This window comes from Dermacentor andersoni, unplaced genomic scaffold, assembly GCF_023375885.2.
Source record: "Dermacentor andersoni unplaced genomic scaffold, qqDerAnde1_hic_scaffold ctg00000044.1, whole genome shotgun sequence".
Lineage (NCBI taxonomy): Eukaryota > Metazoa > Arthropoda > Arachnida > Ixodida > Ixodidae > Dermacentor > Dermacentor andersoni.
This window is the reverse complement of record NW_027314758.1, coordinates 550132-577467: the sequence shown is the minus strand read 5'-3', so window position 1 is coordinate 577467 and position 27336 is coordinate 550132. Positions and strand designations below refer to the sequence as shown.

Genomic DNA, 27336 nt, shown 5'->3' with positions numbered 1-27336 from the left:
GATATACACCTAATTAAGGGAGCGATAGACTGCAGTACCTCTTTAAAATGAAAATTCGTGATTGATGTCTGAATATTAAGTTATATGTAATGTGTGGCATACGTGGAATGTTATATACACAGTTTTCCCCACATGTCCCAGTTTTACACGCACATATACCATTTGTTTGTACAAATCGTTCAAAAATGTTACAGTAATGCATTTTTCTGTTCGCAATCTCGAAAAATGTGTGATTTTCTTGCAAACAATAAAACAAAGCCACAACTGAAGCGGTTCACGTGTTTTTTTTTTTTTTTCGTTGAATGGGATGTGTCGATGTCGTGTCTTACTTTTTTCGCTCCTGGGTTGGGCGCAGCTCCTTGGGACTATAGCCCAGACAAAGCCGATCCTCTGGTGAGACCTATGTCGCCAGCTTACACCTTCGGACACAAGGACGACTGTTGTCATTGCAGAACCACAAGTCCTGGTTTGTACACTTGCAAAACGGCTACCCAGAGGGTCCTTTACAAGCATCTGCACTGGATCTACACTGCTGCACTTGGTTCACCCTGCTCTGCGCCACTTTTGCACCGGGTAGCACGCCTGAACACCTTCGCAGTGCACCGACTGACCAGCTTCTCTTATTCTTCTCCGTCGTAAGGCTGTCTACTTTGCAACGAAACGAGACCCGCTATTGCACCCATTTTCCTCACCGATTGCGAGCGTCCGTCTGTACGTTAGCACCGTGATGAAGTCTCCGCTGCGCAAATGGCTGGCTACACGATATAGACACTGAGTGTTGAAGTAGGATATATTTATTTCATACATTTTGTTTCCGTCTGTGAATGCATGCGAAAATGAAGGTCGGATTATATGTACGGTGGCTTTCGCCTTCTCTTTAATGGAAAATAAACAGCAATGTGACCAGCAATGGGCGCACAGTTACTGATCTCTTCGATATGGTACTTGACAAAATGCGTTCTTTCGAAGCGTTTTTGAAGCGTGACATTCCAGACTTATGGGCAGAATATTAGCTGACAGCATTTCGGAAAACTTTGGTAGCATTCAACATAAGTTGCTGATGAACTGTGCAAATTTGCATAGTTCCACGGGAGGAACATTTCACAGGCACACAAAGGCACTGTGTACGGTTCTTGAATAACCGCAATGTTGTTGTTTATGTTCCGTGACTATTGAAAAAGGGGCGGGTATACGTTTAAATATAACTAAGCCGTGAGCTATTACAGCTACTTGATGAGTTCCTCTAAAGAGAGAAGATGTAAACCCATCGCTCAATTGTTAACACCAACCTGGCCTTGTGTTTTGACAGCACCGGGTGCCTACGACCCCGAAAGAGCTGATCAGTGTGTCAGATCACTGGAGCCTAGTTACACCTTCGGAGTCAAACACAAGGATCCTAAAAGGGATAATTTTCCCGGTAGGTTAAAAGCCTTCCTACTGGCTTCACTCCCATTATTTAACCTCCTCAGAATAGAAAAGTTGCGAAGCTTCTATCCACTCCAATGTCAAGCTCCTATCTTCATCCCAGTGAGTCATTGTACGGCTGAGGGTGGCAAGACAGTCGCACTGAGACAATGTATGATGACTCATGCTTTGGATGCCCGAAATACTTCGCATAATGAGCGTTGCTATCCTAATCAGTACAGAAAAGAGAAAAAAAAATGTTAGGAGATTTTAGCACGTTATATGATGTTGCTGTTTTCGGGATTAAAATTTATGTACCAGTAAAGACATGGTGGCATCCTTATTACGCAATTTCACTTGTATAAGAGTACTTACGGCGTAGCAACTGAGGCAACTCGTTTTAGTTAGCCTTGCATGCATACTCCTCTCAAAAATGAAAAACAAAAGTCAAAATGCGCAATTATGAAGAAACCTTCGCAACCTTTCTATTTCGCAACGTTGGTTATGAGATTAACAACCCTTTTCTTGGCATTTTCTAAAGGTTATACTTGGCAACCGCACTAACAACCGAGGTATGGTCTTCTACTTATTTGTGGGTGCTCTGATTTCATATCACATGAAATGTTGTGTAACTTGCACTCTTTTTACATCACTTCTGGTTTTGGGAATCTGCTGACTATGCTTTCACTTTGCATGATGCTATGCTGGGTTCAGCTTATCGTTAGCTAAGCGTGCACCATCACACAGAACAAATGTAAAATTTTTGTGCAGCGAGACCTTGATGATTACGCGAACCAATAGTCGTAATTTAGCAGATATTTGTAGCACGAAACGTTCGCGTGATCTAATATAAAGGACGACCCAATCTCGAAGTTAACGCGCTCATAGATGATGAGAAACAATTTTTCATGCCACCCCTAGTGTTTCCGAAAATGGCGGCAGGACAGCGAACGCTAAGAGCGCGGAACGTTACATTTGCTCGTCTCATCTGTAGCCTTCTGTCTAGTCACTGTGGCGTTTCCCCAACGTTCAGCAACACCAACTAAGCACACTTCGTATCAAGCTGTGCTACCCCATGAAGCATTCGCGTCATCGCAAAGCACGTGACACATTGCAAAGACTCGCTGAATCTTCTCTAGGGTGTGGCACCTGTGCGTTTGGTATTGCGTTAACGAAAGCGCGAAACAAATTGACGAGGCAGTATCGTCGAGATTTCACTGCAGAATTAAAGCGCGTATTCCGGAAAAAAACTGGTCCGTTGGTGCCCGCTTCGCTCACGATAGCACGGTATCTGAACCCACGTGGCAAAGAAACTTGACGAAGGGTCTTTCGTTTTTCCTACCCTTTCTTTTCTCTCTTTATCTCAGCTCCTGGCACCTACTGTCCTGAGAAATCTGACACGGTTCTAGCCACGACACCATCTTACACCTTTGGTATCAAGCATAAGGACCTTAGGCCTGACGATGTGCCTGGTAATATAAACGCTTTCTTTGTAGCAGTACTAGACGCTTGATTCTCGCTGTATACTTTTTTTGGTGATGGTGGCGCGCCCAATTGCAGTTGCATGCTGATGGCAAACGCCTGAATGTGCCAAGAAACGGGCGAATAGCATGAAAATGAATATTTACGCTATCAGAGTATTTGTTTCGCTTATCTTGCTTAGAATAATTGTTTTATATGAAAAACAAATGCTCTTGTTATATACTTAGTAGAACCAATTGACAGAACAGTGGAGAACTGTGGGATGGACTGCTGGAACCTTGCGCGTTTATGAGCGAGCTACTTACTCACTAAACTTTAAGTTCTGTGTATCTTCTCGATATCTTACGTTGGGCCAATGGCATTGCGTGCGAAATAACTAGAGAACTTACCATTGGTTTCATCTGAGTGAAAAGGTGACCTCCTAGGGACTTTCCATAACGTACTTATCCTTAGCTTTAAGTGAACTTCTTACTCCGGCTTTTGTATTGACGCAATGCAATTCACAACGCGCAGAAAAGTAAACTAGCACTGCGAAGAGAACAAAAAGGAACTTAATGTGCTTCTGTACGCATGACCTCAGCACCGGGTGCCTACTGTCCAGAGAAAGCAGACACCGTGCTTGCAGTCACGCCGGCCTACACCTTTGGTACCAGGCCCAAGGACGCTAAGCCTGACGATTTTCCCGGTAAAGTGTTCGAATCACACAGCATACGTGCGCGCTGAGCTTGCCGGTGTTCGCTATTAGAGATGTTAGTACAGGTAATGTAACTATTTGATACGCTAGCTCTTTCTATCCGTTCCAAACATTATATTGACTACTAGGTAGTGCGAAACACCTTCATTTGACGTGGATGTGTGAATAGTAGACGCATCTATGTGGCACAAAATCCGATCCGTTATTTGGTAGGATGGCAATGTTACCATTTAATTGTTCCGGCTCAGTTAATAGCCCTGTGCTGTTGTTTTGAGCAGTTACTTTCAGACAGCTAGCTCGACCAATACGTATCATGTGTGCACAACAGTTATGTGCTCACTGTTTCTACAGGTGCCCTTGAGCTGATGGTTATGAAAAGTGATGCATCGCACTTGCATCGTGACGTGATGTTGGGACCTTGCTGCGTTTGTTTTTGCTGTGACGTCATTTCACGATGGCGTACTCACGCGTGACTCAGTGTTAGCGTTACGAAAAGTTGCAAACTGTACAACCACTTATTACACGGCACGAGTTTTAAGGAAGTGAGTCTTTCTACAATAAGCTTTCCGATCTTGTTAACTTACCGCACAGTTGCCAACGGCGCGTTATAAGAACATAGTAAAATATATGCCGTGCGTTGCTAACCTTATTTAACTAACGGTTTTGCGTTGCGTTTTTTCTGAGAGTATTGGATTGAGGGCACGTTTTCCGAGGCGGCAGGTGAGCAAAGGCTGCCGCTTTGACCATTTCTACTATTCAGTGCCGGAATATAGAGCGATGCATAGATTGTTTTCGAAATTAATATTGTTTGTTGAAGAGAAAGTGTTTCCATCTATATATATAGCATAATTTTACAAAGAAAGTCCCAGAGGTTTCTGACAAGAAAGCTTCGCAATAAATAAAATCACGATCCGGAAATCGTATACTGAAGAAAGGCAATCCGTGCATCGGGGCAGCCACCAACGACGGCCGCAGTTAGCAGTGCGAAGTCTGTGAGTTTAAGATGCGAGTAGCTGGGAGAGCTGTTCGTCAAATGTGTTTTAGGTCTACAAGTTGTCCAGAAATACTTGAAAATATCCGCAGACGTCGTTGGATCATGGTCGTAGCTCAATTTTGTCAATCTGCTTTTTTAGAAGTTTCAGAGAAACATGTTCTTGGGAACGAAAAAAAAAGTTCATAACGCAAAGGTTCCAGAAGAAGGCGGAGACTTGACGTGATTAAAAGTTCGGTGCACATAGAAGCCGCAGGCTGTGTGCTGATGCTTTGACAGGGGACCTTCTGAACACTAACAGCGCAATCCCCTGAACTTCTTGTTTTCATGTCCTGACTCAATAAGTTTGCTTTTTAAACTGTGAATCAAGCATTTCACCTCATCATGAATTTTATATATACATACTTTGCATTAACCATCAAGATTTACGAGATTATCTGCTTTCATCGACTAGAGCACCTGCTCTGCCACTGTCAATAAGATCACAAGAACTGCACCTTTCTTTCTTTTTCTGCCCTGCTCTACTTCATTTAAGGCTTTTCTTTCTCTCCGTTTCATTTCATGTAGGAGAATGTACGCCAGCTAAGCACTCGGCTCTTCAGTAAAGAGCCTTTTATTTTTCATGTCGAAACGTTCTCTCCAGTCTCGGGCTTCCTTTGAACGTCCGCTCTTGTTCGAGTAGAATAAATGTATTAGCCATGAGGACCACGTGCTTCCATTAAAAGTTTTTCGATTCGTGTATTCAAAAAGCAAGAGTTAAATGTGTTGCTGTGCACTTCACTAGGTATCCACGAAAGATCTGATAGTTATGGCAGTCAAAACAATGTCAGGATTTTATACACTCTAAAGACAACACATTTCCGGCTGATCTTCTTGGGAGGGAGCAACCGCTTGCCCTATAGCTATATACACTTCCGGGCGTTCTCCAGTACTGCGACATTGTTTCTTCTACTTGTGTTCAGCTAGAATAAGTGAACTCTATTACAGTGTATAAGAATCCCCTAAATGAAGTGAAATTCGAGACATTAAGTTACTCCACCATAGGTGTAAACTGTAGGTTCTAATCTCTTTCTTAGTTCCCGCATTAAACGCCGAGAGGATAATAGCTTGTCGCGAATATGTATTTTGACGCTAACAGTCCTAGTAATAAGAAGCAGTCATCGAACTTTCTTTAACGTAGGTTAGGCTATTGCCATAACAGTGCACTAGAAACCCTATCTCCTCAGAGTTGCTGCAAGTATTGTCTGTGGACATAGCTACGACAGCGGAAGTAGTCATACTAACAGCTGCGCCGTTCCTGTCCGAGATTCAATTCTTGCAAATCTGTTGTGCGGAAGCCCGCAAGGTGGAGGAAAGTTCATAAAAGGAAAAACAACCCACTTACCGTGTTACTTGTCTTTTTTGTCCTCTCAGTACTTCCTGAATATAGTTGCATATTTTTTTTTCGCATCGTACAGCACTTATCATAAAGAGTGGCGTACGTAGCGGGTAACCACTGGAATAGCGAGAACACTGGGAACGACATGCATGCCCCCCTCGTTCTCCTTATATAACCTTTCTTAGATTTAGGAATTTCGTGAGTTAGGAGCATGTTAAGGGATCTGAGCCCATCCCTCGGTCACTTCCTGGACACTTTTAACGCGGTTCCTTGGGCAATTTAGTGCGGCATTGCAAATACGTCCAGCCTGAAGAGGCGAAAACAAGAAGAATCGGACAGGACGAAGTGCTGACTAACAACTGTTGTAATAGTCAGCGCTGAGTCCCGTCCTTTTTCTTGCTCCGTATTCACCTGCTCGAGCTGCAGCTGCTTGGAATTCAACAATTTCCACGCTAACCTCGCCACCTAACATTGCACTGCCCTTCATCGTCTAGCGCCGGGTGCCTATAGACCCGAGAAGGCGGACTCTGTCCTGGTCAGGACACCTGCGTACACGTTTGGCACCAGGCCGAAGGATTCCAGGGGTGACGGCGTACCTGGTAAACTTTGGTTCCACTAACCACAATATATGTTCAATTCACTCAAACAGCTTTCTCTTATCCTTGTTTCTGCTATGCTACTCTAGCTAAAATGGACACGCCGATTAAACGATTAAGTGAAATGAGGCACAGCGTTTAAAATGGCTTCGCACTGAAGCTCTATAACTTGCGCTTATTTATATCCGTCGATGACAACTTTCCAGTGGAAGAGACGGCACTATAATTACCTACTGTTATTGTGGTATCCACGGCAGGCACAAAGTGGCCTTTACGTTTTCGTAATATTATACTATCACAACCGCGGCGTGACGTAAACTTAGAAAACTCGTGTATTACTATTAGTTAAGACGTGCCTGTACCGCCTCTACTATGCATTCACAAGTGCGGCCTTCATGCCAAGACGTAGTCATTGCCGTTGCTCAGGCTCATATTCGAGTGATAAGTAAAGGCACTCACAAGAGCGTGCTTAATTCATGACCGGCAGCTAACTGTTTTATTTGGCCTCGTGACTGGGTACCACAATGTATCGATATACATGACTAAAGAAACCTTAAACATATCTTATATTGGTAAGGATTATCACTGCACTTACATCGGGACACAGCTATCACGAGAGTCTTTAAATAATGAGCATTAGTTCTTACTCATCAGAGAGTCACAGTGCGTTTGTCTACAAGGTGATTGCAGTAAGGGCTTATTTTTAGTTCCACAAGGATTCCCACGAATGGTTTCATGGGGTGACCAACAATTGCACCTGTGTAACTACAACATTAACGCAGAATGACGGAGCTTGAAAAGACATAATACAACGAACTGACTTTTATGAGCATAATAAATTAGAAAAAAAATGTAGGTTAGAAAAAACAATGTTATTGTGGGGCACCTGAGTAGCTGCAATGTTAACACAGAGTGACGGAGTTTGAAAAAACATAATACGTCGAACGGACTTTTCAGAGCATAAGAAATTAGAAAAAAAATGTAGGTTAGAAGAAGCAAGGCTATTGTGGGATGCCTGAGAAACTACAACATTAACACAGCATGACGAAGTTTGAAAGGAAATAATACGTCGAACTGGCTTTTCTGAGCATAATAAATGAGAGAAAATGTAGGTTAGAAGAACCAAGGCTATTGTGGGTTAGATATAGATTTACAGTTTCTCAGGAAAGACAGAGTGTTACGCGTCGACTTAGAGACATCCTTCAAGACCTATGCAGTCTCTGTGTGAAAATTTCAAACCCACTTGCATACAGAACTGCACAGTACCGTAGTGCTTTAGCGAGAAGGACGATATGAATAAGCAAACGACCCACCCATGGGCTCTACCTCAAAACCTTTTTAGCTTGTAAACTCATAACGGGTTTTATACATGGCAAAGCAACTACTTCAGGTGCATGTCAGGACGTAGAGAACTAGACCCGATTGATTTTTGGATATAAAATCTTTGTGAGTTAGCGTCGTGCCGGTACGATTCATTTCTTTCCGTTGTCTTAGACAGAAACGCGTTACTTGCCAATCTGTATGGCACAGCAGCAGGTACAGATAGTAACCGCAGTCAAACGTACAGAATCCTTTGATGTACCCAGAACATGCCGCAGTATCCGAGTATAAGGTGGACTGACTGCAATGTTCCTTCTTTGTAGCACCCGGCAAGTACGACGTACCGGGAACCGACACGTACAAGAGCAAGTCCCCCGCCTACACGCTCAGCTACCGCACCAACATTCCCTCGGACCACACCAAGAAACCCGGGCCCGGCGCTCATTCACCGGAGAGGGTAATCACAACAATCGAGCTCGTCCTCTCACTTCGTGTTGAACAGCACAAAGTGGTTCAACAAGGTTGAACTACTTTGTTGAACTACTACTACTACTTTGCCGAACTACTTTGACGAACTTTTGAACTACTTTACTTTCGGCGATCTGATGCTGCATTTTGACTGTGCATCCATCGATGCAGAAGATAAAAAAGGGACAATGCACGTACGCAGTTTGCACCCGAATTTTATCAAAGCGGTGTAATCGGACGGGGCTACAGTATAACGACTCGCTAATTAAGTCGACCACCGAGGCCATGAGTTTACGCGATGGCGGTGTCAACATGGGCCTTTGCTAGCTCTATCTGAGTGAGTGAGTGAGTGAAAAACTTTATCAGCTCTAGATTCGCTGGTCTTCTGCGGTCTTCAGATAGAATCGTCCATCTTTTAGCAAAACGGTCGGTTGCCCTTAGTCCAGGGCTCCGCTGGATGCTGCTGCCAGTTGTGCTCGCCGAATCAGACCTTCTTGGTCGACCTGGCGATCGCTGGAGAGCACTCCCTCCCATTGCTCCGCACTCGGGTTTGGTATAACGGGTACCACGTCTATCTTCTGGCATGCCCACGTCATGTGGTACAGCGTGGGTGTTTCGTGGCACCAGGGGCATGTGTCATTGTATAGTGTGGGATAAATCTTGCTGAGTACGTGTAGGTTCGGGTACGAGCCCGTTTGTAGCTGCCTCCACGCGACAGAGTCCTCTCTGCTAAGGGAGTTGTGCGGTGGTGGATACCGCTTTCTGCAGCCCTTGTAGTAATTTGTTATTGCCGAATAGTCTTGGGGTACAGGTTCGGTCTCCTCGAGGTCGCCTACGTTGGATGCTCGGTAATAAGTGTACCCTCGAGCTATCCTGTCCGCCTCTTGGTTCCCTGCCACTCCCGTGTGTCCCGGCGTCCATACTATCGTATGCCTAATTGGTTCTTCTTTTGTTTGTCGTTCTGTTATGTGGTCTCCGGAGCGGAGTATGCGGAGTGCTCCGTGCCCTATTCTGCCGCGTAGGTAGTTGCGGCACGCTGTTTGCGAGTCTGTAAGGATTGTTAAAGACCGTTTAGACCGATAGCCCTCCGCTGCCGCTAGAGCGACGGCCGCTTCTTCAGCCTCGACTATCGTACAGCCTTGTAGTGATGCGCTGGTGATCTCGCGTAGGTTCGAATCGATCACCGTTGCTACCGCGTTGCTGTTGCTCTGACGCGCTGCTCTGGCGTATGTGGCTGCGTCCACATATACCGTCGTTTCTTGGGGTGCTAGGGTCTTTTGTAGGTATTCAGCCCTCGCTTCTCTGCGTGCTTTGTGTAGGTTGGGATCCATGTTCCGGGGTATGGGTGCTACTTTTAGTGTGTTGCGATACTCATCCGGAATTGTTTCGGTCCTCTGTATCTCTTGAAGTTGATCGGCGCAGCCTAGTTTCTTCAGCAGCTCCCTGCCAGATGGGGTCTGCTGTAGTCTGCGTTGTTGGGAGACTAGTTGCGCCTCTTTCAATTCGTCGAAGGTGTTGTGTAGTCCTAAGGCTAAGAGCTTTTCGGTTGAGGTGTTGTGGGGAAGGTGGAGTGCGGTTTTGTAGGCTTTGCGTAGAATCGCGTCCGCCTGTTGTACCTCACTCTTGATGGGATTGTAGTATGGGAGGCTGTATGCCACTCGGCTGACGACCAAGCTTGTGACCAGCTTGAGTGTGTCCTCCTCTCGCATGCCGTGGCGTCTGTGTGAGATGCGCGTGATCATGCGGGCCACTTGTAGGGTGGATGCCTTGAGTAGGGCGAGGGTGTGGGTGCAGCGTTGGTTTGACTGTATCCACATCCCCAGGATTCTGATGAGCGTCTTTTCCGGTATCGGCTTCCCCTGGAGGTAGACGTTGAGCTTTAACTCGTCGCTGGTGGGGACTGCGCGGTTTTGCTTTCCTCTCCAAACTCTCAGGAGCTCGGACTTCTCAGTGGAGCAGGCTAGCCCTCTTGCTCTGACGTAGTCCTCTACGCAGGTGGCTGCTTCTTGTAACTTCTCTTCTTTCTGTCTGAGCGAGCCTGTGTTAACCCAGATGGTGATGTCGTCGGCATACATGGCATGGTGTATGTCGTCGATTTCATTTAATTGTTTTGCCAAGCCAATCATTGCTATGTTGAAAAGCGTGGGGGAGATGACCGACCCTTGAGGCGTCCCTTTGTTTGGAGTAAGGAACTTCTCTGATCGGAGCCCTCCGAGGCCAATCGTTGCCGTTCTGTTTGAAAGGAAGGCTTTGACGTAGCCGTAGACTCTCCTCCCGCAGTTCAGGTCGTTCAAGCCCGTGAGGATAGCCTCGTGGCTTACATTGTCAAAAGCCCCCTTGATATCCAATGCCATTATTATATTCTCCCCGCTCCTGGGGACGTTCCCGAGTACTTCTTCTTTGATTTGAAGCAGTACGTCTTGGGTGGATAATTTTGCTCTGAATCCAAACATGTTGTGGGGATACAGTTCGTTGTCCTCCATGTAATGTTGTAGTCTATCTGAGAAAAACTTTCCGTTCTTGCTAGCGTGAGCTGATGGTGCCTCTCGGTGTTTGCTTTACCGTTGCGTGCACGTGTTGTCATTTAAGCTTACCATTAGCGTTTTGTCTCTCCCTGCCATTTTTTTCTTGTGGTGTTTGCGTTGAAGATAGCGCCTGGTGATTACGTGTTACTCGCGTGTTTCCTGTGTTTCCCTCTTAATTTTAACTAAAATCAAACTTTCGGATAATTTTTTTTCATAGATCTCTGTACAGTGCGGGTGCTTTGTTTCTTTCCGTTTTCTGCGCTGATTTGCAGCCAAACAAAAAGTTTAATTGGCAGAATGGCAGCGCGTGTGCAACGGTAAATACTTTGTTGTGACGACTAGGATCGGTCCTACTTTTTGGGCACACTGCTGTTTTATCGCAGCAACTGAAGCTCAGGTTGCATCGATGTAAATTTGTTTAATGAGATTGATGTTCCGTTGTTTGCAAGATTGCTGCGGGAGTACGTAGGTTTATGTCAAGTGTACTAAAAATTTCTTCCGCCCGTTAGGGGATAGTTCTTGTCTGGAAGTAGTTCAGGTTGTTTACTCTAAAATGATGCAGGCAGCACCCATGTTCTGTATGAGAAAAGAGAGCTGGGAAATTTCCGCCATATGGAAAGAAAAACCGTGTTCCTGGTCATGAAAGACCAGGCGGACTTATCTTTATAGTTCTTGTTTTGCTTTCTGTGTAAACACGACTCTGTCCTTGCAGGTCTGGATGAACAAGAGCAGCTCACCTCGGTTCACCTTTGGTATCCGGCACAGTCCTGTTGCCGAGACGCCCAAGCCCAAGTAGGACCTTCGTGTCAGCTAGTGGCCGACGCCCCAAACAAAAGCCCACAAAGGTGAGCACACTATGGCGTGTGCTAATGTCTGTACTGCATTGTGCGGAGACAAAAAGTTTCCAAATTGCTGTTACTCTTTCAATTCTTTAAATGAATTAGAACGAAGAGAATTTATGAGCGTTCAACTCCTAACTGCGTTCGGCTGCCCTGTGACCTCGAGCAGAACACTCAACTACTCTCAGAAAGCACTAAAGTATACCCAGGACTCTTTCTGACGAGTATTCCAGGCGTTTTCTTCTTATTTTGTCGAGCAATGCTTGAGACCTACTATTCTTCGCTACAGCCGAGCATAAATTCTTGCTATATAGCTCAAACTCATATTAAGCGATCTTTATAACACTATTAATTGTGTTCAGTGTGGGCACTTTGCTTAATGGTTGGATGTTTAAAAATGCGAGCGTTATTTGTTGGCTCGCGGTAAAGTGCCGGGGCGTTATGTTTGGGACTGTCGGTGTGAAACCGGATTATCCTCTGTTGGACCTCAGGTGTCTATAACTGCTCGGGTATCTCAGTTGTGTCGCATCTCACTCATGACTGCAGAGAAATGTGGCAAACGAACGATAACAGTTGTCCCAGTTTCACGCTGCACAACCACTATCCGCAGTAAAATCATTCGGCAATGGTAATTTGATCTGCTAATTAAGCAACTAAAAAAAACATCACGTTTCCTTTTTTGAATGGCTATAGATGGATTTAAAAGGGAAACCACCTTTCAGCGGATGTTGTGCATTGAAACAGATTTTTGTTATTTATTTACCGGTCACACGCCGTTGTCTCGGCGATAATGTAGAAATGAGGACAGATGCGGCAGCAGAAGTTAACGGAAAGTACTAGATCGACTTCTCTCCTTGCATCGTGGTTTCAACGACTGGGTCCGAGAACTCCAGTCTAACAGTGTGTGGAAGTTGAAATGACCTAAATCAGTTTTTCGTTGGGAAATCTGTTTAAGAAAAGACTGCACTTGTTAATTTCAATCTACGGGACGCAATATGTTAAGAAAAACTTGTAGATATTATAAAAAATAACATCGTTATAAAATCGTTGTTTGTTATAAAAGATACGCTCTAAATGCTGGTGTCAAATATTAATGAAACTGAGCCATGGGTCATGTGTTTATGAAGATTTTTTTATCACTTCGCAAATACCCATTGCAAAAAAAGTGTGTTCCTCCAGCTTTGTACGAGTATGATGTGCTAAGCGTTAGTTCATGTGTTTTTTTTTGTCTGTGTTTGTTCTGCAGGACTAATGGCAGCTACGACAGAGGATATCAACGGCCGTCTACTGACAAGATCAACGCAACATAAACGCCCCTTTGTCATCGCATGGACGCCGGTTCACTGAAATAAGAACGCACAGCCTGTTAAAACTAGGACAGGCACCGCGTTTGTGTCTAGCCATAAACTTGAACAGGCCGTACGCGTTCTATAGCTTGTAGGTTTTTTTTTGTGCGCGTTGCCAAAGACGACACTTTTGTAAAAGCCGGAGCAATGAACATGAGGTCCAGTGTAGTCCTAGACCGTCGGCAAGGCTGATCGAAGTTAACTTGTTGCTTTTATTTTACCTCCGCAATATTAATATCTTGATGCATTATTGGGCGCTTGGGATCAGCTACGTGTATAACCGATACTCATGCACAGCTAGCTACACTAACCAAGCTTCCTTTTAGGTTACGCTTGAGAATGGTACGTTGTCATTTTTTTCTTCGCCGCTTAAGAGTGAGCGCGAAATTCAAAAAATAAAGAAGGAAGAAGAAGCCTAAAGTAAAGCAAATTTTCTGTCCTCATATTCGCTATTTTGTGACGATGCTTCAAGAAATAAAAGAGCACTCACTAATTGCACAGGGAACAGAAATGTGTGCTGTACTTCTTTTTTCCCACCGAGTGAACAAATAAAATGTAGTTTTTTGTTGTTCGAAAGTTTGCCCTGCTGCATAAAACGTGCGAATGCATGTTATATGCACACGTGTGGAGTTTGTTATGTTCAATGAAGTCCGACAAGAATCTTTGGTTAGGATCACAGATCCATAAATGAGCTGTACTTATTTATCCTTTTTTCTCCATCATGACGACTGAGAAATAAGTGGAAGAACCCTACTGATCACGTGCATGATTGAAATCGTGCTTCATGTTTTCGTGCTTATTTATTATGTATCTATATGATTCGAGGTTTTCTGGGAATAATACCATGTGCGGCATATTCTGTCATGGTGGCCTATGGCGGGGAATATTGAACGTAGATTAAAATTACACACATTACTGCACAGACCACACTGAAAAAAAATCGTAGGCGATCTTGTCTTATGATTAGGCCGTGCGGATCAGCAACAGGCAAGTTCGCGGTGTTCGATCACACCACACGCACGCAGGAAGTATTCCCGCTTTAGAGTAGCCTCGAAAACTTTATATACGCACTATATTTTACCGGGTTAACCGATACCATGCCGAAGCAGATGCCGTGCAGTGATCAAATCTCCGCATGTGCAAATTTATGAGTGTGCGAGAATGCAGGACTCGTCAAAAGGTACTCTGGCTTCATATTGTGGTTTTATTACGGTTTCATATTACGGTCTCCTGCAATCATCTGCGTGGTCAACAGCGAAATCTCTGCGTCCGAATCGAAGCAACAAATTCCGCCGTAGGCTAGGCCCTCTCAGCCTAGAAACGGGTGCCATCCCAGAAAACCAGTGCCTCGCTTGAAGCCAGCCCACTTTTGTTCGTCCCTAGTTCCTTCGCCGAATGCTAAACCGGAGACGCGAAACGTAGCGTTGCGCCGCCTAACGCAGTCTTCATCAACACATCGGCTTTACTGCTCCATTGTGGAATTTACGCAAGGCAGGTCCGGCAGAAGGTGACGAACACATCATTGGTTGCAGGTGAAGAGCGTTTCTTCAAGAGACGCAGTCGTCGACTGACACGGAAAGCCGGAGAGATGGCCCGAGTTGCGCGTTTGTTTCACACGCGCGCCCCTACCGCGATGAGAATGTCGGAGCGACTGTACAGCCTGGCGATCATGTGGCGCGTGTCCGGCTGCTTCTTCGTTGCCAACCTCGATCCTCGTGACCTCGACCGAGCTCGGGTCACTTGGAAGTCCTTCTACAGCCTGTATTCCTTGCTGTGCGCCTCCATCCTGTTCTCGTTCAGAATGCTGCAGCTGTGGGCGGGAGCCTTCGGCGACACGGATTCTCGAGGCGCCCTCTCAACCTCGCTCCTCGAGTTGATGAGGAACGTCATCGGCTTGGAGAGCCTGGTGGCCTTCATCTTGATGGCCGCCAGGTCGAGCACCATCCTGAGGTTCCTGCGCAACGCCAGCGCATTCGAAGCGTCCGTGTCCGTGCCGGGGTTCCATCGGCCGAAGAGGCCGTACCCAGTTCCCTACGCGTGCCACGTCTTGTCCTTCGCGTGCGTGGTTCTCTACAGCGTAGGTCACATCGGTTGGCTGGTGATTGCCACTTACCGTCACGTGACGACCAGTCAGATTCTAGAGTTGATATACGGCGTCACAGCCAGTGCCTTGTACATGGCCAGCGACTACGGCAACAAGGCCACAGCAAGAGCGGTCTGCGAAGTCCTCGTAGACTACGTCAGCATACAGGTAGGCATAGAAATTATTTATGGCAATTTACTAAATTAGTGAAACACTTTTTACAGCAATTCGTGTTTTGCCACTGATTTAATGCTGGCGATTTCTATGGCACAAAAGAAGAGACAGCACTGGCCATCAGTACGCCAAATAAAGAGTTTGATTCTTGACCGAAACGTTTCAACGTTTTTGGCACTTCGTCGTCAATACAACATACAGTGCAAATAGAATTAGCAAGTGCGCATGGTGGGTGTTACCGAATTTCATCTCGATTTAATGGAAAGCATGATAGCAACTGTCGTAATTTCTTTATCCTCTTAAAGTTATGTAAAATGACAAGGAGCGATAATTTGGGCCCATAATATTTAAAATATTATTGAGCTTCCTACTGTAGCAAGTAGTATATATCCCTAAACTTCATTTCATCGTCGTTGCATTAATTTAGTCCCATCTTTTTCCTTGAAAAATTGTATTTAAGGCTGTCCAAAACATCCAAAAGCGTATAGGAGTGCATATATTTCATGCTCCATATTATACTTGCCATGTTGATCAGTTGGCCAATTCCTGCAGTTGCGTTTTATATTTTCTACGCCACATCTTGTCGTAAGCAACTCCCTAAGTCAAGATAATAGAGATAGTCTAATCGAAAGTTGACTATCTCTTTGGTATTTATGGCAGTTACCAAGGTTATCTCAATAATACTCTCGAATCTATCCAGATCCTAGCTGCCAGTCTCATTCTCTCTGACTAATCCTACACGACAAGCATCTCCGCTCTGAAATCCAGGTTACATCTTCCCTGGCTCGCTTCGCATCGCAAAACTGCTCGCCTTTGTTTACCTTACAGAATCGTTTATTCACGGTGCCCGGGTAAACAGACCCTCATTGCCACGTATCTATTGTCCCGCCTAGCATATCCTAATAGTGTGTATTTACCGAGCGCCCATTACACCTCGCATGCACCACACCTCGAAGTTCATTTTTATGCAGCCAACTCGAAAAGAGAATACCATTTCGATGACGCTTTTAATACCGAAATTTCTCGTTTCAAGACTGCTGTTGAAGATCATCCGTCAAGCCAAACAAGTTTACCTGACACGCCACTTTTTGTGGCCACGCTTCATGCGATGTCCAAGGGTGTGCGAATATTCGTAACTTTCAAATAACAAATCACATATTTACCTATTCCATTCCGTCCGGCAATCACGACAGCAAATGTGAATATTTCTAGAATATACTTTTGGAATACTTCGCACTGCAAGCTGTGCATGATATAGCATGAAACTGAAACAAAAACGAAGCCCATTTCCCATACTGTGTATGCAAAGTGCGGGAAGTTACATGAAGTGCGTGTCGTCGCTCAAGGAGCCAGACTTCCTTAAACAAACCGCAGTTATTCGCGCTCAAGCTTTGCTCAGATCTGACATTCGGCAGCGAGTACTGTTTCGCAATACTTATCAATGCAGCTAGTGCGTTTGCTTTTGGAACTAAAGTACGCTTGCCCCATCTGCAGCAACATGTTGCAGCAGAACTGCTTGTTGGCCTAGTTGGTGCTTGCTAAAAGATACGTTTTTTTTTTTGTCGTTAGTTAAAACACACACAAACGGAAGACACACAAGCAAAAACACGTCCCTGTTGTCTTCTATGTGCCTTCCTTTTGTGTGTTTTAACTTGCGGCAAAAAACATGTCTTTTAGCAATCTGCAGCAACCATTCCAACTAGAGAAAAAGTGTTCTTCGCTCTACCATCGCTGCAATCTACGCCCTTTCCCGCTTTATTCTCGAACGTATACAGACATTCTACCGGTCTGACAGACTGCTTTTTAAACCTTCATTCTGGTAAATAACGACCATGCATGCTCCACAGAATTCTGCACATTTGTTAATAGTGCTTTATTCAAGCTTTTGATTACGTGTGCCTCAGCACGGGCAGTGTAGTGACGGAGAGTTGCTAATGTAACGAATGCTGAGGTGTCAACATTGTCTTATAAAAATGGGGAAAATTATTATAAAAATATTCACCGTTCGATCCGATTCGATTTTGGCACTCTTACACTCGTCATTAATTATGTCTCAAAAATACTTGTTTGTACACCCTTATTAACGTCCCTATTCTTCATTACGCTTGAGGTATTATGTATGAAATAAACAAATACATAAACGAAGGAAATAATTAAACGTCCAACATTTAACTGCTCCTAGGAAACATTGCAAAGTTATCACGCGACATAAACAAACCATAAACAGAAATAAAACAAGCTGCGAGGTAAAGACACAGTTGTCTGTGGAGCCATTATTGAGCCAGATGTCCACATCAGTGCTACCGGAATGGAAATCCTGAGTAGTCGTTACGAAAATGTCGTAGTATTTCAGTGGAACACTAATAGCCTTGGATCCAAATCTGCTGATTTTCGCAAGTTAGTTGCACAATACAGCTTCCCTGTGCTGTACATACAAGAGGCTGGAGTACGTGATGACTTCCGTCTTGCTAATTGCATAATATATATATCCGCTCGTCCAGCTGGAAACAGTAGAAAAATGCTCTGCGTTCGAAAAGATTTGCCCTCGCACCTCATTCAATCAAGCAGTTAGGATTTTCCTGAATATGTAGCCTGCAAAGTATATCTCGCTCAGATATGTGTAACAGTCGTAAGCATATGCCTGCAAGTATCGAGACGTATTACGACTGATAATTTGGTAAATATTTTAGCATCACAAGATCAAGCATTATCGTATGTGGGGACTTTAATGCACACAACGTAACATGGGGGAGCAATCACTGTGATGCCCGGGGTAATATCGTTCAATGCGCAGCGGAAAGATGCAATCTGTCAGTATTGAATGATGAATCTGTTACATTTATGCGTGGACATCGCTACGCCATTTGCATAGACGTGACACTGGGCTCTAATAATCTTGTTATCGATTCTAGGTGGACAACATTCTTATATCACATCCGCAATTAAATATTACTGCGAATAAAAGATACGTCGATATAACAAATTGGCAGCTCCTTCGTCAGCATTTGTGCAGTGGAGTGGATTCTGGATCTGACGTATAGAAACTCACATCAGTGGTACAAGAAACAATGACAATGTGTACGAAATAAGTGCCCATTCCTGATGAGTGCACATCAGTTGATGGAGAATATGAACATTTGAGAGCTGTAAGAAGGAGAACAGAAAGAGCTTATCGCCAGAGAAGAAATATAGAAGCGTACAGAGAATCGCAGCAAATCCACTCAGTCATGCGGAGATGACTACAAAAATTAGGGGAAGAAAGATGTAGTGAATGTTGCGATACGTTGTCTCCCTTGACACCCGTTCCATTAGTATGGATGACTGTTCGTGCATTAAGTGGCCCTGTTGTTCAAACAAAACCATTTCGTGCTCTCGCAGTAGCCAAGGATGCTTCATGATTAGTGACTGCTGAGGAATTCTGCAAAGTTATATCTAGGACAAGCATATCTATTACTAGTAATGAGTTTCAATGTTTAGTTGAAATGGCAAAACAAAAAGTTCTTGCGGGTTTTCAGTCGCAGCGTGTACAATTAAACTACGAATTCTCTATGATGGAGTTAAAATGTGCGCTTAGGTCTTGTAAGACAAAGACTGCTACAGGTCCAGATTTCATTACACATGGTATGTTGCAAAACATGGGGCCTAATGGTTGATTGGCACTTTCGGAAATTACTCAGTGACTTTTGCAAAAAGGAGTCTGTCCCTGGCTCTCGGAAATCAGCACGTGTGATACCTACATTGAAGCCTGGCAAAACATCGCTTTATTTTGAATCTTTTCGTCCTGTGAGTCTGTTTATGCACGGTGATAGAGAAAATCATTGACACTAGGCTGTAATAGTGGCGTGAGCAAACAAAAGCACTTCCCGATCACATGACAGGATTTCGAAGGCGGCGATGCACCATGGATGTAATGTTGAATATTGTTACTTATGTTGAACACGAACGAGCTAGGGGACATGTCACAATAGCGGTTTTTTAAACATTAAACGAGCCTTCGACACAGTCGGCCATGCTCATATATTGTGTAGGCTGCTAGAGCTGGGAGTCTCGCGAATGGCGTTACGGTGGATGTACAACTTCTTGAATGGCAGATCAATATTTATTCAAACAAGCGAAGGAAAAGGTTCCTCTCATAATATTATTCAGAGTCCAACAAGGCGATGTCTTAAATCTGTTTCTGTTTAATTGTGTGATGGCGGATTTACCGCGGAGATTTGAGCCTGCTCTGCACTACTCTATAAATGAGGATGACGTTTGTATTTGGGCCCCAGGTTCAAGTACCAGCCTTGTTTAATCAACTTTGCAGGAAGGCCTTAATATTGTGGGTAAATTCTTAAAGGAAAAAGGAATGGAACTTTCTTACAGTAAAAGGGCTGTGTTGCATTTCACTAAAGAATATCTCAACGATCTTCAGCTGTGCCTTGAGGGACAACCCTTAGGCATAGTGAAACAACACAAAGTTCTGGAGGTTATATTACACAAGCAACTTTCTTGGAATTCTCACATTACAGCCCTGGAAGAACAAGCTCAATAATTAATGTTCTTCGCCGCGTAGCAGGCACAAAATGGGGAGGGTCGGTTTCATCCTTACTAGAAGTACATAATGCACTCATAAAGCAAAAAATAGCATATTCTTCACCTGTTCTGCATGGAATCTCCCGTCCATGTGAAGAGAGATTCCAACGATTACTAGCTAGAAGCCTTACCCCCGTATTCAGAAATGCATCTTAACTTGAAGCCCACGCTTGACTTAATATGAATGATGCCTGGTGCGAACGCACCTGAGGCGCTCATTGCGTTTTCTTTGGTGCGTTCACGACAGGCGTCATTTAAATCTAGTCAAGCGTGGGCTTCAAGTTAAGATGCATTTCTGAATACGGGGGTTAGAATATGCTTAGGCGCTCCTCGAGCAGCCTCAAGTTCTTCAGTAATTTCAGAGGCACCTTATCCTCCATTTCCTATTATGAGGACGGTTGAAACTTGTCGACGATACTTTCGCGTTTCAGTGCTGCACAAAAGGTGCCCACTAGCAATTGCACTTATTGAGGGACAGGGCGAACATCAGTACCGTAATTCAGGGGCACAAAAATCTACTTCCCCGTCATAGATTTTGGTTCTGAGATATCTCTTACCTCCCATGGTGTCTCGTCGCTCCAAAAATTGAACTTTCGGTTGAAGGCATTATTCGCAAACGAGATATGTTTATGCCACCAGCACAACAGCTAGCATTACACCAGATATACTTTCGATACCCTGGCTATATTAAATCGTATACAGATGGTTCTTGCTAAACAAATTCTTCTGCAGCTGCCTTTGTCATTTCAGAAACCAAATACAGAGGTTTAAACTATCTCCCAAGACGCCATAACCAGCAGCAGAGCTCTTTGCAATACTGTGTTTATTACGATACCCAAATTCAATGCAAAACGGGGAACAATGGGTCATCCTTTGTGACACGCAGTCAGCTTTGTTTTCACTTCATGGTCACATCAGCAATTCGAAAAACATGGTGTTAGCTTACGGGGCACTAAAGGAACTCACAAAAGCAAGTGAAGAAAATCGCACAATAATGTTTCAATGAATACCTCGCCACTGCAATATCCCTGGAAAAGTTGAAGCAGACAACGCAGCTGGACAAGCGCATGTCAATAATGTCACGCATGGTCTCCCCCTAACGCAAGGCGAATTGCGGCACATACGAAGACAGACCGGCGGTTGCAAAGCGACAAGGTTTGATAAGAACTCGAAATCTTCAGATTTATGACACATTGACCCATCGCTTCAATTTACAATCACGTCCACATTAGATTCAGCCAGAACCTTCGAAACGCTCTTTTACCGTATGCGGCTCGGTGCCGCGCACACGAAACAATTTATACATAAAATTTCAAGAGATGATAGTCCGGAATGCACTTGTCGCCTCGCGGATGAGGATGTACAGCATCTTGTGATAAAATTTCCGCGACACGACACACACAGACAACGCTCAGCACGTGATTCAGTGGCATCTTCCTGAGGCCCTTCAGCTTCAGGAAGATCTTAGGTCCTTGGCCAACATGCTCATTGCAAAGACGAGTGTTACTGACCTTTCAAGGATTTCTAGAAGCGAACAATAGTCTAGGAAACTATTGAGCAGAATGTTTAATTGTGACTGTGCATTCTTTTTCTTTTTTTTACCAGACTTTCGCCAATTCAATGCCTGGTTTTATGTACTTTCATATGAATTTAATCCGTGCTTTCTTATGCATCCTGATTTTAGTCTAGTTATGTGACCGGACTTCGTGTTTACTTTAGTGCACATATGTGAGTGGACATTGTGTTGCTTTGTTTTTGAGTTGACTTTCACTTATAGTGTTACAATAGTGTACATATGTGACTGGAATTTGTGTTATTATGATTTCAATAATTGTTGTTATGATTTATTTTTTTCTTAAATCCCTACGTGACAACGAGTAGCCGGTGCTAATTAAAGGCGACGACATCTCCTAAGTACTATAAGAAAGAAGAAAAAAAAAAGCTGCTACGTACTTTCCTAAAGAATTGGTGCCATTGTAGACAAATGCATGCACTGCCCGTGTTTACCATTCCGCACTCTTAATCTCGTTGCAGACGAATTAAGTTTTACTAAGTGGTACATTTCTGTATATGTGTTCCGCTTATTTGGTGGAATATGTGTGGAATGGGATTAGGATGTTCCACTTATCTGATGAGACATGTGGAACGATAGTAAGACACTACTGCAGCAAAAGCACAGTAAGAATACAGTAACAGTAGCAAGAAGCTCAATAGAAGGGAGAGCCGACGCTCGGGAAAATTTGTTTCACATAGGTTCCAGTTTAGTAACTGTAACATTATTGCAAATATGTTCCGATTACGCTTATGTCAAAAGGAATTTAGGGTGTACTGCTGTAGCAGTGCTGCTGCACATTTTTATGCAGTATATTTTGCGTGGAATTGCCCTCATGCCAATCACTGCACGTCCTCATCCTTCTTTCCTTCGTCACAGGCTGACATCTTGGCGCAGAAACAAAAGTCTGGCCTCAACTTGAAGGACGTTGAAGAGCTTCGCACGAACATGTCCGCCATACAGGCCCTAAAAGAGGAGATCAACACGGCTCTAAACCCCTGCATCGTATTCTACTGCCTGAGGGCCTTCAGCGTGTTCTCCATCAGCGGCTACATGCTCGTCAAGCTTGGCTTTAGCCAAGTAATCAGCGCGCTGATTCTGTTCTACCTTCTAAACGTCGCCTTTGGATTGACAGACTTGGCTTACGTAAGCCACGTTCTGGAGAAGGAGGTATTCTCTCATCCGGCATTCGACAAAACTCATCCTTTTTTTTTTGGCGCTGCCTGTTATTAATACGAGCGAGTGATACGTAGTTGAAAACACTTGTAATCACATCAGTAAAGCTTGCACATGTTGCTGAATCTCCCGCACAGTTTATGGCACATCAGACTGATGAGTTATAGAGATCGAGAGACATATAGAAAGGAGGAGGTTGGCTGTAGGCTGATCTAGCATTGCTGGATTTGCCGGCAATTTCTCCGATACATTACATTGAAAATAAGAACAACGCAAAAATCAACTTTGGTCATCCTAAGGCGTATATATATATATATATATATATATATATATATATATGTATATTTATTCTAAGGTTTGTTAATCAAAACAATGTTTGAAGGATAAGAAAACAATAAACTTCAAGCAAAAAGAAAATACTGATACTAATATAGCAATACTAATTTATTTCCTACTTCGTTTTAGCTGCTAGTGGAATTCTTCGGACACTTGTCTATAATTTCTTGAACATGCTGGAATTTGACCTTCCACTCGGCGGTATGAAATATTAAAGTGTATAAACTTCTTGTTTGCCAGACGTGCGAAAAAGCTAAAGGTAAGTGAATTAAGTGTACCACAAAGTACGCATTCGGCACTGAAGCGTCCGATGAATAATCCGAGCGAGCCTCGGAGAAGGAAACTGGAACAAAACATTTCAATAATAAGCAACGACCAGAGCACAAAAGATAATACCTGAAAACTATATTGTAGTCAATGACTGTAGAATTACTAAAAAGTAACTACTACAAAGATATACTTCCGCTTACATAACTAATCTTTAGAACGGTACGTCTACTCAAGAGAGACTTGAGTGACACTTAAATTAGACTCAAACAATGATTGATGTACACAGTGAACTCTCATTCTAGAGAGCTTCGCAGAGTTTATTTTGTTCGGAAGCATGAGGGGATTGTTAATCATTCACCAATATGTGAACAGTAAGTTGTGGATTTGTTTTCTTTTACACAGACAGAAAACGTCAAACTTTCTTTGGCTGACATCATCACGGTCGACATGCCATCAGAACACGTATCGAAGGTAATGTGACAAGTACCCTTTACTGCCGACACGCAAAGCAGTTGCTGTAATTAAGCTCGATATTTACAGAGAAAATGTCCCTAACGTAGTTTGAGATGCACTTGGAGAAAAAGTGAAACGTTTTAAGCTTTTTGCACTGCGTAGTTATTAGTTGGTTATGGAAAAAAGAAGGTTGTTCTAAAGCAATAAATCTTACGATCAACGATGTTAAAGACACTAACAAAACAAGTTACTACGACTACACCTGAGAGAAATACATTGACTAGTTTGTTTCTGCCCACGCGGTCTTCGCGCAAGTCAATTCAAACCATTTTCTGTAACACAAAAGTTATAATGGGCCTTAGAGGAATTCTAGCACATAACTTCAACAGCTTCTTTGATGCATGATGTGCCTTGAATTTACCAGGCATGTTATCTAAAATATTGTGAACTAACAATTTCATCGGAGTGCTTCTTAGCTAGTTTGTATTTGCTAAAATACATTTGGTGGCTAACAGGACACACACAGAAAGGTAGAAGCAGTTACGAAGAGGCGGGCGTCACTTCCGATACTGCCCATTCTTTTATTACTGTTAAGTTGGTTTTTGTTCGTATGAATTCTATTAGAGTGAAAAAGAACTGAACAAGAAATTTCATTCCTGACAAAGTAGGTCTTGTTTCCTCCGTTTCTTTTTTATGTATCTTCTTGTACACATGAATGCATGGTGCTTCATTTCTTTATTTTAGGCCCTTTGCTGTTTTCCATACTCGCGGGTAACCTTCTTTTTGTTAAGGAAGGGAAGGGAAGACAAAGCGCGCACAAGTTAGAGCGTTTATGAAAATATAGTCTCACATTCCCATCTGCGTAGTTTAGCTGGGAAAGAGAAAACATAAACATCTTACACAAAACAGAAAAATACGACAAAATACATCAACCAGTGTTAAATTTGGCTTATTTGTCTGCTTTTACTTTCTGAGAACGGCCTTGACTTATTTTTTGTGTGTACAAAAAGAGCAAACTCTCATGTTTTCGCAACGCATATATTTGTTCCCTTAAGCACGCCACGTAGCTGCTGCCCTTGTATGGTGTTCACTACCGTCGCTGTCACCACTGCTCAGTCTCGGTCCGGTAGCGCACTCACGAACAGAGTAATCCTCAGTGCCCCCGTCATTAGGTATGACTGTGACGTCAAAACTTTTCTCAACGATGTCCGAAGCTCGCGCACACCCCGCGCTTAGAATCCAAGAGAATCACCGCAGTACGTAACCATATTTGTCTACATCTGTTAAGAGAGTCGAGGCCTAGTCAGGCAATTTAGCCTTTAGCCTCGAGCTCCTCTTCGACGATGTCCAAAGAACCAAATTACAGAAATGAAACGAAAAATGAGAGCAAAAAGCATTCCAACAAGCTGTGACGCTCTTTTCCGTCCCCGAATTAATATTTCAAAACTTCTTCTTTTTTTAGATTTTCGGCTGCGAAGTCAGGGATGTAGAGCTTACATGAGGGCGGCCCTCATAAAGCGGAGTACACGCGGTACTTGGCGCACTAACACGTGTGCAGTATTTCCCCTCCGAAAACAGCTCCCTGTAGGTTTTCCTTCATTGACGTTTACGTTGTTAGCGAGTGCATGCAGGTTAAGTTTTCTTGCAAGCTGGCTCGTTCCTCGACGTGTCGTTTACCACCTCTTGGGAGCAATGCGAATAAACGAGCGCGTTCTCTCCGTAGATACGCTTCATTTACAACACCTTCGATCCTCGAAGCATGTGTCTCAGCGGAGGCGGATTCTTCGCCATCAACGCGAGAACACTTATGCACGTGAGTCCCTTTCTCAATGCACGGGAAATGAGAAACCGTATTGCTCGGTATTCATTTCCTCGATGTTCAGGAGTGTCTACAGCATTAAAACAAAAGTAATATCTGTAACTATCATAAGCAGATTTGCAGTTTCTGTTATCATATTTCTCAAAAAGATGCTTGAAAAGTGTAGAATTTCATAAACACTCAAAGTATCCCGTTTACAACTCTGACTAACCAATAAAAAAAAGCAATACGACAGTTTCATTAAAGTGCTTAATAATACATCTAAAATGGACGACATTGACGTAATACACACCGATCTGATATATACCGCTAATCAGGGAGTAGGACTTTTACAAAGCCTTCGTAAATAATGTGACATTTTTACGGTAATTGTAAAGTCATTCAACAAATTTGGGCACTAGAGATGCTCCAATAAGTGCTATTTGCACAACCGCAATATGTGCATTTGGTGCAGAGCTACGAATCCGTTAAACTTGTAAACGTTGTTATGGATAGTGTTTAAATTTACCTAGTTCCACAAATATTTTTAAGAAAATCGATTATATATATATCCAAATTCTGCTTCCTAACGTACTTAAATTTGTTTATATTTTCGAGTGCTTTAATTTCACTCAAGTTGGTCAAGTGGTTGTCTCATAAAAAAAACATTTCTGCGTTTTACGAGCCTTTGGATAGCGAAGTTGGGGTTGCTCCCGAGCTTGAGCTTCCTCTCAAGCTTGCATCCCGCGACTCTTCTGCTAAACAACTATTCACGCGTGCAGTGCACGAACCACCACAGCTTATCAATACCGTGTTCGGCCGTACGCATACTCTTGGCACATCTGCGATGCGTCGGGTTCCACAGCGGTAGCGCAGTTCGGAACGTCGTTCCTCTCGTTAACTTTCCTGATGCTGCACCGTGTGGTACAAAAATCAGGAGCCCTGAACTCCCAGCAAAAGGCATTTTAATAGCGTTAGGCTATACAAACTGTCTGTGTGTCTGCTGTGCCACATTGTTATTTTAGGTCGCAGATTCGGTTCCTCACCTGCGCTGAATATTGAATAACCCCGTGTGGTCAGAATTTTTTCGGAGCCCCCCCCCCCCCTCCCCCCCACTAGAGCATCCCTCATAATCCACTTACTACACGGCATGGTCATTTTTAAAATTCCCGGAATTTTTAAAAATTGTCTGTTGCAGATAACACAGTTCTAGTCCTTCAGCTGGATTATTCCGAAAGGCGGACATTACTTGCACGATAAATCAAAACACATATTCAATTAATTAATTAAATCACTAGTCAAATTCTGAATTAATGACTTTACAGCACATATTGCACATTTACAAATTGTGGCCAGTGAGATTGCAAGGCGTATCTACTTGAAATGAATTTCCAGAATGACACCTGTTTGGAAGATGTGCTCCATCAAACTCGCCGAAAAAGTTAACTGCAGTTCCACTTATATTTTAGCAAAACGCTATTTCACGTATCGAATCACGAACGTAACTGGAACGCCCATGTATTTCGTCCGACACTTTGGGAAATAGTGCCTTCTTCCATAAAGCTGCCACGTGGTCGGAATTTCCGCGTCCGGCCGCCTTGCTTTGAATTGAATTCTGGAATTTCACGTTCCAAAGCCACAATTTCATTATGAGGCACGTCGTAGTGGGGGACTCCGGATTAATTTTGAACCGCTAGGGACCTTTAACATGCCCCCAATGTACGGGACAAGGGCGTTTTTGCATTTAGCTCCCATTGAAATGCGGCCGCCGGGGCCAGGATTCGTTCTCGTGACCTCGTGCTTAGCAACGCTACGCTAAAGCCTCTAAGCCTTCACAGCGGGTCCCATTTTGCTCTACAGCAGGTATTTATTATGT

At 43.7% G+C, this 27336-nt stretch overlaps 1 protein-coding gene across 1 annotated transcript in view; it reads left to right on the top strand.

Annotated features, from left to right (window-relative positions):
- Window positions 1-13024, top strand: part of LOC140214441 (uncharacterized) — a 111141-nt gene extending 98117 nt beyond the window's left edge. Inside the window, 8 exon segments of the mRNA XM_072285797.1 lie at window positions 356-466; window positions 1310-1417; window positions 2772-2876; window positions 3467-3571; window positions 6444-6548; window positions 8189-8322; window positions 11571-11703; window positions 12944-13024. Coding sequence (XP_072141898.1) covers window positions 356-466; window positions 1310-1417; window positions 2772-2876; window positions 3467-3571; window positions 6444-6548; window positions 8189-8322; window positions 11571-11654 — 752 coding nt within the window. The 3' untranslated portion in view covers window positions 11655-11703; window positions 12944-13024.
- The last annotated feature ends 14312 nt before the right edge of the window (window positions 13025-27336 follow it).